The following is a 15,364-nucleotide window of genomic DNA, read 5'->3' as shown; positions in this document are numbered from 1 at the left end:
ACTTTAACTATATGGTATTTTTTTGGTCATAAAGAAATACAATCATGTGTGCTTACGGACTGTATCCCTGCAGACTATATTGATCTATATTGATATATAATGTATATATTGTGTTTTTTATGTTGATTTAATAAAAAATAAAAAATAAAAATAATAATAATATTTTTTTATTTATTTTTATTTGTTGTGCGGCCCGGTACCAATCGGTCCACGCCCCGGTACTGGGCCACGGCCCGGTGGTTGGGGACCACTGTATATATATATATATATATATATATATATATATATATATTTTTTTTTTTACATACCGGTATGTATATATTTTTTAATGTGCTTATATCTGTCGCTGTGGAGCATGCCCGGTCGTGTGGAGGATTGTACGCATGCGCACAAATAAGACAGCCGAATCGTGGCTCCTTTAGCATCTTGAGCTAAAAAGGCTGCTTGGGGTGGGGGGGCGGGGGGGACGGCGCCCTGCGTAAAGATAGCAAGCTAACTTCAAATAACCCCCGCTAATCCCGGAGCTAGCCATCATCCCTCCATGGTGTCCAAGAAAGGCAGATAGCGTTTATAACCCCGCGCTGCCAGCATAATTAGCCGCCTTGCACGACACTGATTGGGGTGCAACTGGAGAGCCTCCCTTTGTGGGGGCATTATTATCATCACTGTTGTGATTTTTTTTAATTTTTTTTATTTTTATTAAAGTAAAGTCGACCATAATTTGTTGTCAAGATGAGGTTACCAACTCACAGGCAATGTACGATGAAGGGAGATGGGAAGAAGATGGACCAAGCGCCGCCGTTCAGAAATCCTTTTGTACACGTTATGAAATTCTCCCCAATGGAAAAGGCAAAGGTAAATATCAGGCTTGTGTTCAACGCTATCACGGTTATTTACATTCGCCATTGCGTGTGTCCTAGTCAGCTGTGTGCGTGCTAGCAAGCCGGCTAACATTAGCTACATACATGTTGCATTCTCTGCCCTTTTTCTTGGCTTACAGATGAAGGGACTACGTCATATAGTGTTTGCATTTACCTAACTTGTGCTACACAGAAGTGGATAAACAAAACCGTAATAAAACCCGGTGTAATAATTACGCCAAACAAAATCGTTACCGTGACAGTTAAAAGGAGCATGGCCGTCCATCCACTGTGGGCCTAGCTTGTTGCTCCGAAACAAACAGTCATTTTAATACACATTTGGGTGATGCCTTCCAGAAACGACACTGTCAATTACTCACTTCTGAGATAATATTGCTTTGTATATTCCCATGTTACTTCATTGCACTGTTGATGTATGCATCCCGTTCAACACGTGTAACGTAAGGATAGGTGACAGTTCACATTATGCGCCACTTAAAACCATGCGTATTGTTTTAAAACACCTCTATGTTTAAATAATACATTTCATTTCCATTTAGCAGAAGACCGTTACAAAGTTGCTTTTGTTTTCTGTTACCATATGGAGCTTCAACTGTTTCCAGCTACCTGTATTTAGAATAACATCTTGGGGTGTAACAATTCTTTTTAACAATGATTTGAGTCAGAACTCATCGCCGATACGATTCATGGGCAACATTATTTTTTTAAGAACAAAATGATCTGAAATTTTCAGTAACTTTTTACAGGGTTCGTACTGGTGCCTAAAAACCTTGAATATGCTTGGATTTTAATGTTGTGTTTTCAAGGTTTAAAAAATGCTTCAATTTTGGGTGAAGTACTTCTAAATGCTTGGAAATGTTCATCATATTTCTCGGCAGTCCGACTCAATAGGCTAATTATAGAATGGAATAAACTAAAATAAGTTTACTTAAAAATGAAAGCTACACGCTTGATCTGTTGGCTTTGCACGAGCCCTTACATTAGGTTGCTGTCATACGGCTCTGTGTCGCCCCCGAGTGGACAGTGGCGCATCGGTCCATCATGCCGGGAGTTTGTCGTTTTAATGAACAATGGAAAATGACAAATGCAAACTTTGGATAAAATGTGGACAAAATCCACGTGTAGTCTGCTGCAGAGTATGCAAAAAGAAAATCCAGCTTTTCGCAATGTCATATGAAAGGTAAGCCACAGAGATTACTAGCCCTACAAGTTAACTAATGTTAGCTAAAGTTTTGTCTTCTAACCTGTTGGTACATGCTAGACCTAAACTGTGAGATCAGCGATAGATTACATGTTTATTACGGACAGTTATTACGAGCTATGAAAGGAAAAAAGCAAGCGTTTGTCAATGATAAATTATAATGTTAAGAACTTCCCTCGACTAAAAATCGATTTGTTATCATAGCCACAGTTATATGGCTAGATATGTTTAATGAAAGGTGACTGAGGTGTTGTGAAACAAACAAAATATTTTCCTTTAATTTATTATCCTTATATTAATGTGGAACAGTTTTGTTAATAAATGAGTGAAATTGACATTTTGAGGGTGCGTGTATTTATATCGCATTATGCAGTTTACAAGCACAAATACGGTGTGAATCAATCCGTGCTGTTTGATGTCATTGAGTGCTGTAAGTAAGAAAAAGAACAATACATTTGAAAAACAACACAAATGGAGAACTGTTCGCAAACACCAATAACATTGAATAGTCTACAGAAACACTGCTTCATTTTCTATGCTCCATTCAGTTAATGATAACTGCTGGTTCAATGTTAGGCTTAGATTTTAGCAGATTTTCCGTATTTTTCCTACAAACAGCATTTGGTGACCTCAAACAACAAGTCTATGGGTTGATTCACTCAGGTTTTCGCCTTTTGAAAGGTACTGGAAAAAACTGATCTTGAAAGTCCTTAAAAAGTGCTTGAATTTGGCCATGGAAAAGGAGTACGAACCCTGTTTTAGCAAAAAAAATCAACCAATGTGACTGAAATAAATACTGGGTATAAACACTAAAGGTGAAATTTCCGATATACTGGTTATACCTTGTTAGGCAATTAGGTATGGATGAATTATGGATACAATCAAGCAGGTAAACATTTAATTGCCAATGTATTGTTATTTGAATCATACTTTAGGTTGAATAAACATGAGGAAACCTTTTCTGCTTACATTTTTAACATTCAAGCAATTTTCAAAATAACTACAGCAACCAACATTTTAACAGTAGATTTACCTGCTAAATAAAGTTCCCCGACCCAGCCATATCTGTTCTCTGCCTTGACGTTGCAGATAACGGAGAGGGCGCCCCAGGTGTGTGAAAACATTCCTAATTTCCATAGCCTCCTTTAGCCATTTCTTGTATTTATTTGTTTCAAATGATGGGTGCCAGTAGTTGTGTTCTGGAAGTCGGTCCATCGCTATAACTAGCTCTGCTGTCACTTTCATTGTGTCGTTCACATCCTTTGTGACTTAAGTTCTGTTGCGGCTTTATATTGTTGTATTGACAGGGTTTCCGCGGGCATTCAAATTAATTAAAAGACTTGGATTTTGCAAAAATTAAGGCCCTAAATGGCATTAAAAACATTATATACGGTGTCCAGAGGCATTAAAAAATAATACATTTGTAGGACTGAGCAGATACTAAATATGTCAATCAATCACAAGATAAATCAAAAGGCTTTTCCATTCTTTTGTCACTAGGCGTGTTGTCTTCTAAAATTATGTCATGTTACTTCTGGAGCTTAGCTTGTTTCATACACCATTCCTTTATTTCAGCCTCCAGTTCAACATACGTGGGCTAACTTGTCTAACATTAGCAACGCTCGTGACACAGGCACCTCGCGTTACCTACGGTGGCCCAGGATGGACAACCTAGGCAATTCTCACAACAGATCTTTCACTGACATTCCCACAGTAAATGAATTAGAGTTATTTCAGCTGTCTGACACTCAATAAATAACTTATCTACTGTACCGATTTTAAACTGAGGGTGTAAAATACAATCTATTCAGGATGTTTAATTGACTCAGCCTATTTCTAATGCATCTAAAGGGCTTCTATTGGTGGGGATGTAACAGTAATATGGGGGCGCGGTATGAATCAAGCGGGAAGTGAAGTGTGTTCGTAGTCAATGAGAGGAATTGTTTTTTGGAAATTTCCTGGAACATGTCAACATCTATCTATAAACTATTTGAGTTATGTAGCTAGCTAACAAACGGATACCCTGGCGAAAACATAACCTCTAAGAGAGTGGGTGGAGCCTGTTAAGCTGCACTCGGCGGAAGGCTGCGTACACCCTGGACAAGTCGCCACCTCATAAACTGTCATACAGAAAATATATTTGAAGCCAGTGAAGCCAAACGTCAGTTTGTGAGTTATTTACATTATTAAAAGTTACATTTTTAACTTTTCTGAGAAACAGCATATTCCAGACTAATATAAACACGTTCACTGTAGAGGACACTGCTTCTCGGCAAGTAAAAGTTAAAAGACACTAAAGTGAACATTGTTTTACACTTGTCTCACTGGATGTTTACATCGTCACTTTAAAGACACGCAACTGTAAGTTTAAATTTTTTAAATTTTTGCTGTAAACAGTGGATGTCCCTGCACAATTTGTTACACTTAAAAATCATGTGTGCAGTAATAAATATGATTAGAACATTTGAGCATTATGTTTGTGTTCAATTACAGCAAGTGTGTTTATCCTAAACATCCCTGCCACTTTGTTGCACACTATAACATGTTTAAGTCTTTTTCAGGGGCGGACGTATACCACAATAATATTGTACCGTGGCCTTGATACTGTGATATCGTACCATGAGTTTTTGATACCGTTACATTTCTATCTATTAGCAATTTACCAAATACCAAATATCATTCCATCACATGACATGCATTTTTCTAAAATGTTTAATCATCCATTTCCAAACACATGCATCATTTGCATTCCTAGTATGACGTTCATTTATTATTCGGAAGAAGCTTTTAATTTGTTTTATTTTTTTTAAATTGTATCCTGATTAAATAGACGTATATTCCAGTTTGTGGTAATTACAAGGTTTATTTTCAGATGATATGCATTTTTACAGCATGTTTTAAAGAGATCAAATTGAAAAATGACTCCTAGGTATATTACTTTAATCAACTAATTCAGAATTGGATTATTGCAGTTCCCCTTTAATAATTTTGATTAAAGGTGCAGTGTAGTAATTGACAGGCAAAACCTTTTAATTGGCTATTGTCTAGGTATGTCATGGTATGAACATTTGTTATCATGGTTATTGTGACAAATTATCAGAGTTATCATTATTATCGCTGTATTTTTTAAATGTCCTCAAATTTTTCAAAAAGTATTCATGCTGAAATATTTTCTACTTAAAAAAAAAAACACAACACATTCAAAATTATTTCCTTTTTAGGAGAAACATTACCTCAAGTAGACATTGAATGTGCATATGAAAGCAACAAAAGCATTGTAAACTAAGTAATATGCCCCCCCCCCCCCCCCCCCCCCCCTCCAAAAAAAGTGAAAGATGGCACTTTATGGACATTAGAGATTCAAAAATAAAAAGCAATGTAAGAATTTTGAAAGACGGCACCTGATGGCCATAAGACGTAACTGCACTTTTTGTCCATAGAGATAAAAATTGTGTTTATCGATGAGATCTAGTCTTATAAATAGGGCTGCCAATTATGGCCAAAATAATAGTTTAGATTATTTTTTATCAATATTGAAATCATGATGACTGATTGTTAGGTAAAGCAGTGTTGGGGGTAAGGTGTGAACGTAATACCATCATGTAATGTCTAATAAAAAGGCAAAAAATAAATGTTATCATATTTAATAACGATTATTTGTTTATTTTTATTATTAATATCAGCGTGTCAGCTTTTTCTCATTACGTGATGTTTTTATATCTATTTTTACATTTTGTTAGAGGGCGGTATTTGTTTATTATTGATTTATTTTTTTTAAGTTATGTACATTCATATGTCCTCCAATGGGCTCATCACTCATGGCATGGGCCATAGAGGTCTGGTGCATTGTGAGCTGGGCGGCAGCCAAAGGCAGGGCACTTGGCGGTCTGATCCTCGGCTACATAAGCTCGCTCTTATTACGTTGACCATCACCTCGGTGGGGGGGAAGGAGCCCGAGCTAGTGCGCGAGGTGGAGAAGTTCCGGCTCTATATAGTCGGATTCACTTCTACGCACAGCAAGGGCTCTGGAACCAGTTCTCTCGAGAGGGGCTGGACTCTCTTCCACTCTGGTGTTGCACTCAGTGAGAGGCGACGGGCTGGGGTAGCAATTCGTGTTTCCCCCGGCTCAAAGTCTGCGCGTTGGAGTTCAACCCAGTGGACGAGAGGGTAGCTTCCCTCCGCCTTCGGGTGGTGGGGACGGGTCCTGACTGTTTGTGCTTACGCACCAAACAGCAGCTCAGAATACCCACCCTTTTTGTATTCACTCGAGGGAGTACTGGAGAGAGGTCCCCCGGGTGATTTCCTTTTTCTACTGGGGGACTTCAAAGCTCATATTGGCAACGACAGTGAAACCTGGAGAGGCGTGTTTTTTTATAGGACTTTTGTGCTTGTCACAGATTGTCCATAACAAACACAATGTTCAAACATAAGGGTGTCCATATGTGCACCTGGACACCCTAGGCCGCAGTTCCATGATCGACACTGTACTTGTGTCATCGGATTTACGATCACCACCTGGTTCAGAGTTGGCTGCAATGGTGGGGGAAGATGCCGGACAGACCTAGCAGGCCCAAATGCATTGTGAGGGTCTGCTGGGAACGTCGAGCAGAGTCTCCTGTCAGAGACCGTTTCAATTCCCACCTCCAGAAGAACTTTGAACATGTCACGAGGGAGGCGCTGGACATTTAGTCCAAGTGAACCATGTTCCGTACCTCTATTGTCGAGGTGGCTGATTGGAGCTGTGGCCGCAAGGTGGTTGGTGCCTGTCGTGGCGGTAATCCTAATGAGCCTGATGCCGTCAAGCTGAAGAAAGAGTCCTATCAGGTCTTTCTGGCTCAAGGGACTCCGGAGGCAAGCGGACAGGTACCGACAGGCCAAGCGGTGTGCGTCTTCAGCGGTCACTTAGACAAAACTCGGACATGGGAGGAGTTCGAGGAAGCCATGGAAAACGACTTCCGGACGGCTTTGAAGCGATTCTGGATAACCATCCGCCGCTTCAGGAATGAGAAGCAATGCACTGTCAACACCGTGTATGGTGAGGATGGTGTTCTGCTGACCTGTTGTGGATTGGTGGAGGGAATACTTCGTAGACCTCCTCAATCCCACCAACACGTCTTCCTATGAGGAAGCAGTTCCTGGGGAATTCTGTGGTGGGCTCTCCTATTTCCGGGGCTGAGGTTGCCGAGGTAGTTAAAAAGCTCCTCGGTGCAAGGCCCCGGGAGTGGATGAGATCTGCCCGGAGTTCCTTAAGGCACTGGATGCTGTGGGGATATCTTGGTTGACATAACTCTGCAACATCATGTGGACATCAAGGGCAGTGGTTTCTCTCTTTAAGAAGGTGAGCCTGAGGGTGTGTTCCAACTATCGTGGAATCACACTCCTCAGCCTTCCCGGTAAGGTCTATTCAGGTGTACTGGAGAGGAGGCTACGCCGGATAGTCAAACCTCGGATTCAGGAGGAATAGTGTGATTTTCGTCCTGGTCGTGGAACTGTGGACCAGCTCTATACTCTCGGCAGGGTCCTTGAGGGTGCATGGGAGTTTGCCCAACCAGTCTACATGTGCTTTGTGGACTTGGAGAAGGCATTCGGCCGTGTCCCTCGGGAAGTCCTGTGGGGAGTGCTCAGAGAGTATGGGGTATCGGACTGTCTGATTGTGGCAGTCCGCTCCCTGTATGATCAGTGTCATTGCTGGGTCTGCATTGCCGGCAGTAAGTCGGACCCGTTTCCAGTGAGGGTTGGACTCCGCCAAGGCTGCCCTTTGTCACCGATTCGGTTCATAACTTTTATGGACAGAATTTCCAAGCGCAGTCAGGGTGTTGAAGGGATCCAGTTTGGTGGCTGCAGGATTAGGTATCTGCTTTTTGCAGATGATGTGCTCCTGATGGCTTCATCTGGCCAGGATCTTCAGCTCTCACTGGATCGGTTCGCAGCCGAGTGTGAAGCGACTGGGTTTGGAATCAGCACCTCCAAGACCATGGTTCTCGCCCGGAAAAGGGTGGAGTGCCATCTCCGGGTTGGAGACGAGACCTTGCCCCAAGTGGAGGAGTTCAAGTACCTCAGAGTCTTGTTCACGAGTGAGGGAAGAGTGAATCGTGAGATCAACAGGCGAATCGGTGCGGCGTCCTCAGTCCTGTATCAATCTGTTGTGGTGAAGAAGGAGATGATCCGGAAGGCAAAGCTCTCAATTTACCGTTCGATCTACGTTCCCATCCTCACCTATGGTCTTGAGCTTTGGGTTATGACCGAAGGAACAAGATCACCGGTACAAGCGGCCAAAATGAGTTTCCTCTGCCGGGTGGCGGGGCTCTTCCTTATAGGTAGGGTGAGAAGCTCTGTCATCCGGGAGGAGCTCATAGTAAAGCCGCTCCTCCTCCACATCGAGAGGAGCCAGATGAGGTGGTTTGGGCATCTGGTCAGGATGCCACCCGAACGTCTCCCTAGGGAGGTGTTTAGGGCACCCAAACGCCTCCCTAGGGAGTTGTTTAGGGCACGTCCGACCGGCAGGAGGCCACGGGGAAGACCCAGCAAGGTTGTCACTTCAATCATTGATTTGTTGTTAAATATTCCCTCTGTTGTAATTGTATTGCATGTTCGAAATAAACTAAAACTAATTTACTAACTAATCCTTGTAGTTACTAGCGCGCAGCGCAGTCAAGTTTTAAGGTGGTGAAAAAAACTGTCTTTTATTGATCAGTTCTTCCAACTAAGACTTTCTTTATTCCGTGTTTAAGACATTTGTGAGCTACTGGAGCTCCGTTCCCCTCTGTGCACGGAGGAGGAGGAGGGGGACACAGCTCTGCAGCGTACAAAGTGACACTTCAGCGTGAGTCACATTGTCCATTTGGTTATGGTTTATGTTTATTTTAAACATACTATACTTTGGATGGATTTATTTTGGGAGCAAAATGCGATGAAAGGATTAAAGTCGGTATTTGCACGTGTGCTACTTTTTTTAGACCTATTTTTAATGCTCGCACTATACAGTTTTGTTACGTCCTCAACATCCGGTTTTGGCAATGCTGTTTCAGTGATCAAAGTCTTTTTTTTTGGCGGCCGAACTTTCGGTGCATTACTTGTCAATAGTGCGCATATGATAGGCAACATATATCCATTCATACATTATATTACTTTAATTTGCGTTCACGCAAAAAAAAACACACTTTTAAAGTGTGGCAGCTTTTAATTTTTATCTGTGGCTGGCCGCCACGATCAATTACGTTAAGGGGAAACCCTCAATGTATTTAATTAAACCATCTAAAATAATAATAATAATGTTTAAATTAAATAAAAAGTGTTGGTGTGAATTTTAAGTTTTTTTATTGTAATATTTTTCTGCAGCCCTCTTTTGCAGTATAACTAAAACATATAAAGCAGTTAATTATATTTGTTCTACATTATTTTTGTTGAAAATGATAACTTGTTTATACTGTCAGATAAGAACTGCCGTCAGATAAGATAGCGCTCTCCTACTAGTGTGTACTATCAAGACAAATATTGACAGAAGATAAGCATTGGCATTAGACGTGGTCTAAGTACATTTTTAAATTGCTATTTTTGTATTTGAATGGAGACTTACAATGTGTACCCAAAAACCTATATATTTGTGTTTTTGCTTATGTACATGTTTAGATATAGTTGTTTGATTTACAAATTCTACTTTATCTATTACTTGTTAAATGTCTAATGTCATGGTATTACTTCACCTCAGCTGGATAGCTAATTTAATGCCAGACAATGTGCTTTTATCCTCCTATTGTGTTGAACTGATTAGATACTCGATAAGTACGAGATGGTCAAAACTTGGGAAATATATTTCAGTCAGTCAGCTTTTGGCCAGACTAATCTTTAAAAAACTACTACACCGAGACTTGAGGCAATTATGTCCTTCCACTTAATGGGAATGTTTTGTTTTAGCATGACTACACCCTGAACTTCACCAGTGACAAAACATGAATTAATTGAATTTCATTTAATTGAAAAATGAATACAATAGGATCAGTTGTATATGTATTTAATGTATATTTTTCCTCTTATCATTTACAGATAGCAGTAATGACAGTCACACTATTCCCCATCCGTCTACTCATAGCTGCATTTATGATGCTGCTGGCTTGGCCCTTTGCCTTTCTGGCCTCAGTGGGACGCTCAGAAACAACCATTGAACCCCAGTGCCTCTGGAGGAGGTGGGTACCCAGCTGAATGTGCATGTTTGAAGTGAAAATTCTATTTCTGTACTGTTCACAGTGGGTTTTGACACATAATTATCAGGAACCGCAAGGGAACTGTGGCACAATAGCCAAAAATGCAATCTTGCTTTCATCACTGACATAAATCAGATATAAATACCACTTCAATTAGACGCAAAATGACTTAACAAAAAAAGTCAAATGAGGGTGGTTTGATTTGAATTATATGTAGTCAGATTCTTAAGGTATGTTCTACAAAATGTGTTCTTTTGACATTCTATGGATAAGTGTTTTATATATTTACATTTACAATTTTAATAAATGAGACACTCAAACCAAATCCTCTCATTTTCAGATTGGTTGACATTATTCTGAAGATCATCATGCGGGTCATGTGGTTTGCGGGTGGTTTCCATTGGATGACTGTAAAGGGGCGAAGGGCATTACCTGCCGAAGCACCCATTATCACCCTGGCACCCCACTCTTCTTACTTTGATGCCATCCCTGTCACCATGACAATGGCCTCCATTGTCATGAAAGCCGAGAGCAAGGATATACCCCTGTGGGGCAGTGAGTAACCATACACACACATACATCTTTTTTTTAAATGTAAAAAAACAGGTACTAAATATTTTTTTACATAGTAACTGTTTGTAAATACATGCCAATGAATTGGAAAATGTTATGCGAAAGGATATGGCTTTCTGTCTTTCATATGCATTTTAAAAAGCAATTGATTGATTATCGGAAGTGATGTCAACATACGTTAGAGATGTGTGAACACATAATAATTAAGTCCTATCTGAAATATTTTTCTTAAAATAAGCCTTTTTTTTTGTTACTTTCTAAAATAGTTTTTAGTGTAATACGGTACATGTCTGTATAACTTGAGTCCAACTTTATTCTGACAGATTTATGGGAGGACACAAATGCTTTAGTTGAACAAGTTGAATCCAGAATAGGCATTAAGACCTGATCAGCCACAGTGACGTGTGTAGTGTCTCTCAGGGTTGTAGTTGCAGTCCTAATCTCTTTCCGTCAGCTCACAGTTGGAATCAATTACCGTACTACTTTTCATCAAGCCCCATGCCTCATTTACTTTTCCTAAGTTACCCTTTTCACGACTCATGGCTATTGTAAACATTTTCTCCTTTTGTGGGTCAACTTTGTTTAGGTCTCAAAGGCAGGTTATGAATTATTATACACCATGGAAACTATAATTTCTGCTCTGTGCTGATTAATTGTGATACTCTTTTTTTTTTTTTTTACCGCTCAAACGTGTTCTTGTTGTCGTATGTTTACCGGTGTTTGTTCCAGTGTGTTAATTATATGAACAATCAGTCAGATGAGAGATATTGGTATAAAGACAAAAAACAATTATTGCATCTTGAAAATAATCAGAATAATTGTTTTAGTCAATGTGATTTGGTGTTTAGTGTACGACATTGGTAATTGCGTTCTCAATTCTTTCTGTCTTTTCCTCCAGCTTTAATAAAGTACATCAGGCCAGTGTTTGTATCACGGTCAGACCAGGATTCAAGAAAGAAGACTGTGGAAGAGATTAAACGGAGAGCCCACTCTGGAGGAGAATGGCCTCAGGTAAATGTATGAAATGATCAAAAAAGTCTGCACTTTTCAGTTCGAAATGATGATTGAGAATGTTTTGAACTGAACATTCATTCAAGGGCTGCTAATTATATGGGCCAATGTAAAGAATCATGACATCACACTGATAAATTCGATAGCGGTTTAAAAGACTATTGGGCACCTCGAACTGGGGGTTTTGACCCTCTATTTTCTACCGCTTGTCCCTTAACCAGTCCAGTAAAATCCTGTTTCAACAGTTTAATTTCTATGTACAGTCGTGGTAAAAAGTTTACATACACTTGTAAAGAACATAATGTCATGGCTGTCTAAAGTTTCCAATCATTTCTACAACTCTTATTTTTTTGTGATAGAGTGATTGGAGCACATACTTGTTGGTCACAAAAAACATTCATGAAGTTAGGTTATTTTATTAATTGATAATGGGTCTATTTAAAATGTGACCAAATCTGCTGGGTCAAAAGTATACATACAGCAATGTTAATATTTGGTTACATGTCCTTTGGCAAGTTTCACTGCAATAAGGCGCTTTTGGTAGCCATCCACAAGCTTCTGGTTGAATTGTTGATAACTCCTCTTGACAAAATTGGTGCAGTTCAGCTAAATGTGTTGGTTTTCTGACATGGACTTGTTTCTTCAGCATTGTCCACACATTTAAGTCAGGACTTCGGGAAGGCCATTTTAAAACCTTAATTCTAGCCTGATTTAGCCATTCCTTTACCACTTTTGACGTGTGTTTGGGGTCATTGTCCTGTTGGAACACCCAACCTCCGGGCTGATGATTTTAGGTTGTCCTGAAGAATTTGGCGGTAATCCTCCTTTTTCATTGTCCCATTTACTCTGTAAAGCACCAGTTCCATCACCAGTCTTAGGCGCAGTTGGGTGTTCCAACAGGACAATGACCCCAAACACACATCAAAAGTGGTAAAGGAATGGCTAAATCAGGCTAGAATTAAGGTTTTAGAATGGCCTTCCCAAAGTCCTGACTTAAACGTGTGGACAATGCTGAAGAAACAAGTCCATGTCAGAAAACCAACAAATTTTGCTGAACTGCACCAATTTTGTCAAGAGGAGTTGTCAAAAATGTCTAATCCCCCTCTTGTCCCCACAATTCCCCCCTCTGTCTTCCTTTTTCTCTCTTTCTATCCCCTCCTGCTCCGGCCCGGCTGCACCAAATGATAATATAAATACATTTAGTAAAGTCAAAATACAAGTAAGGCAACAAGAGAAGTATCCTACACTTCTCTTTTGTAAAGTAAATCTGAACAGCCGATATGGGCATCTACATCTACTATATCAGGGGTGGGCAATTAATTTTTACCGGGGGCCGCATGAGCTACCCGAGCACTGCTGGAGGGCCACATTGACAATATTTCAATTAAATTTTGCTCAATAATATTTTTGATATATACCGTAAGATAAATAATAATAATAATAATAATTAATAATAATAGTAATACTTCAACATAGTGTGTGTAACAGCATTCCATGACTAATATAAATAAATTAACATTAATAATAAATGACAGTAAAATAAGCACACGTATGACTGAGGAGTCATAGTGTAACTTTGTGTGGTGTTTGAGTTGTCCGACTTTTTGTGTGGCCGTAAACGCACCAGTGGTTTAGTCTGCGTGTTGGTGACAGATGACAAGTTGGTTTTGGCCTGGTTTGTACGGCAGAAAATGACTAGTTTTTCGAGATAGAAGTGTTTTACTCATGTTTTTGGTGTGGTTATGTCCGAATATAAACAGTTTTGCTCAATAAAGTGATCGATATAATTCCTGTCCTCGAAGCATCTCGATAGACGTTACAATAATTGAACGGTGTTCAATTGAACGGTGTTGACGAACACCGTTAAAGCCGCTTGTGGTCACTGTCACTCAAAGTTGCATTGCATAATTACATAGAATAAATATGTTTATTTTGTTTAGAATTCAGATGGGATTTGATTTGGTGCGCGGCATATATTTGCTGCGCGCAGCAGACGCTTGAGCAGTGCGCATTTGCGCAGGCACGCACCTTAGAGGGGACGTTGCTTTGCAGTCCCTGTCTTTTTGAAAACACGCCATTCCTCATCAACTTTTCTCTTTTTAGCGTCTCGGGTGTAAACCGTGCATAGCTTGTCGCTGCATGTGCACCTTCACTCGCAGGTTACACACGGACACACGCCCATAAATAATACTTTTCAAAATAAAAGCAGCACAGTTGTATTGCGCGCACGACATAGATGTTTTTTCAACTTTATTTTGTAATTTGTGATTGCAGCTGTTCACATTCACACACAATCACGCACACGCATACGTCCACACGGAAGTAATACAAATAACGATTTTCAAAACAAAAGCAGCACCGTTGTATTGCACGCTCGACATAGATACTTTTTAAAATGTATTTTGTAATTTATAATTGGCCTCACGCGGGCCGGACAGGGACGCACAAAGGGCCGGATGCGGCCCGCGGGCCGCAGAATGCCCAGGTCTGTACTATATGATTTGCCCGAGAAGCTGGGCAGGACATTATAAAAAAAAAAAAAAAAAAAAAATGTAACCAGAAGCTTATGGATGGCTAATACTTTTGACCATGACTTAATCTGACCCTCGTTTACTCTTGTTGTATAATTGTACACTGAGAGGATCATTTGTAGTCCTAACCCATTCGACATGTTATACTTGTTTTTCATGCAGATAATGATTTTTCCAGAGGGAACATGCACTAATAGATCCTGCCTCATCACTTTTAAGCCAGGTAAATGTTCTTTATTTGGTCATTGTTTCTTTTTTAGCTTTATTTTCTTTCTTCAGTTTTTCAGTTGTTGTGGTTTAAGATGTACCATATCTGAGCACTAGAAACAAATGGTGCTTTTATAAAAGAAAGCACAGTATACAGTAGGTCAGGGATCACTCTATGGTTAGAGTCCAAACCCAGATGCTGTCCAATACGGACCTGGACCTATAATGTAGAACTGTAGGAATTTACGTTTTGATGGAGTGCCTCCATTTTCACCTCCATTTTTTACAGACTTTTTGGTACTGGTAGATCAGATCAGAAATTCCACTGACCAATTACTGCATGCGAGTTAAGCCATACCACATGATACTACTCAGCCAATCCAATTGTTCACGCCAGACACTAAACATGGCGACTCTAAATACAAAACAGATGAAAGACTAACAAAGAGAAGCAAAGCGAGTGACAAGAAAGAACGAGTGATATATAGTATTTGCGTGTATTCCCGCAAAGGGCTTCTTCCCGGAAGTTAAAGCAGTGGCGGTCAACCAAGCCAAGATGGCTGTTGTACAGCAAGCAGCGTGCGAAATATCGAAGTACAAAAGAGGCTTCATTCTTCCTGCAAAAAGCTGATACGAGCAAAAAATGTAACTATACAATGGAATAGATTTGTTGAGTGATACCATACCATACCAACTTTATTTATAAAGCCATTTAAAAACAAGCACAGTTGAACAAAGGGCTGTACACCACAAAGAAAT

At 40.0% G+C, this 15,364-nt stretch overlaps 1 protein-coding gene across 1 annotated transcript in view; it reads left to right on the top strand.

Moving 5' to 3' along the window:
- The first annotated feature begins 385 nt into the window (after positions 1-385).
- The window catches only part of LOC133660178 (lysophosphatidylcholine acyltransferase 1), a 39,221-nt gene continuing 24,242 nt past the window's right edge, over positions 386-15,364 (top strand). The window contains exons 1-5 of the mRNA XM_062063413.1: positions 386-855; positions 10,126-10,265; positions 10,624-10,838; positions 11,755-11,867; positions 14,561-14,621. Coding sequence (XP_061919397.1) covers positions 733-855; positions 10,126-10,265; positions 10,624-10,838; positions 11,755-11,867; positions 14,561-14,621 — 652 coding nt within the window. The 5' untranslated portion in view covers positions 386-732. The remainder of the gene's footprint in view (positions 856-10,125; positions 10,266-10,623; positions 10,839-11,754; positions 11,868-14,560; positions 14,622-15,364) is intronic.

This window comes from Entelurus aequoreus, linkage group LG11 (assembly GCF_033978785.1).
Source record: "Entelurus aequoreus isolate RoL-2023_Sb linkage group LG11, RoL_Eaeq_v1.1, whole genome shotgun sequence".
In the NCBI taxonomy this organism is placed as follows: Eukaryota; Metazoa; Chordata; class Actinopteri; order Syngnathiformes; family Syngnathidae; genus Entelurus; species Entelurus aequoreus.
The sequence above is the reverse complement of the archived record's forward strand: the minus strand, read 5'-3'. Positions and strand labels throughout refer to the sequence as shown.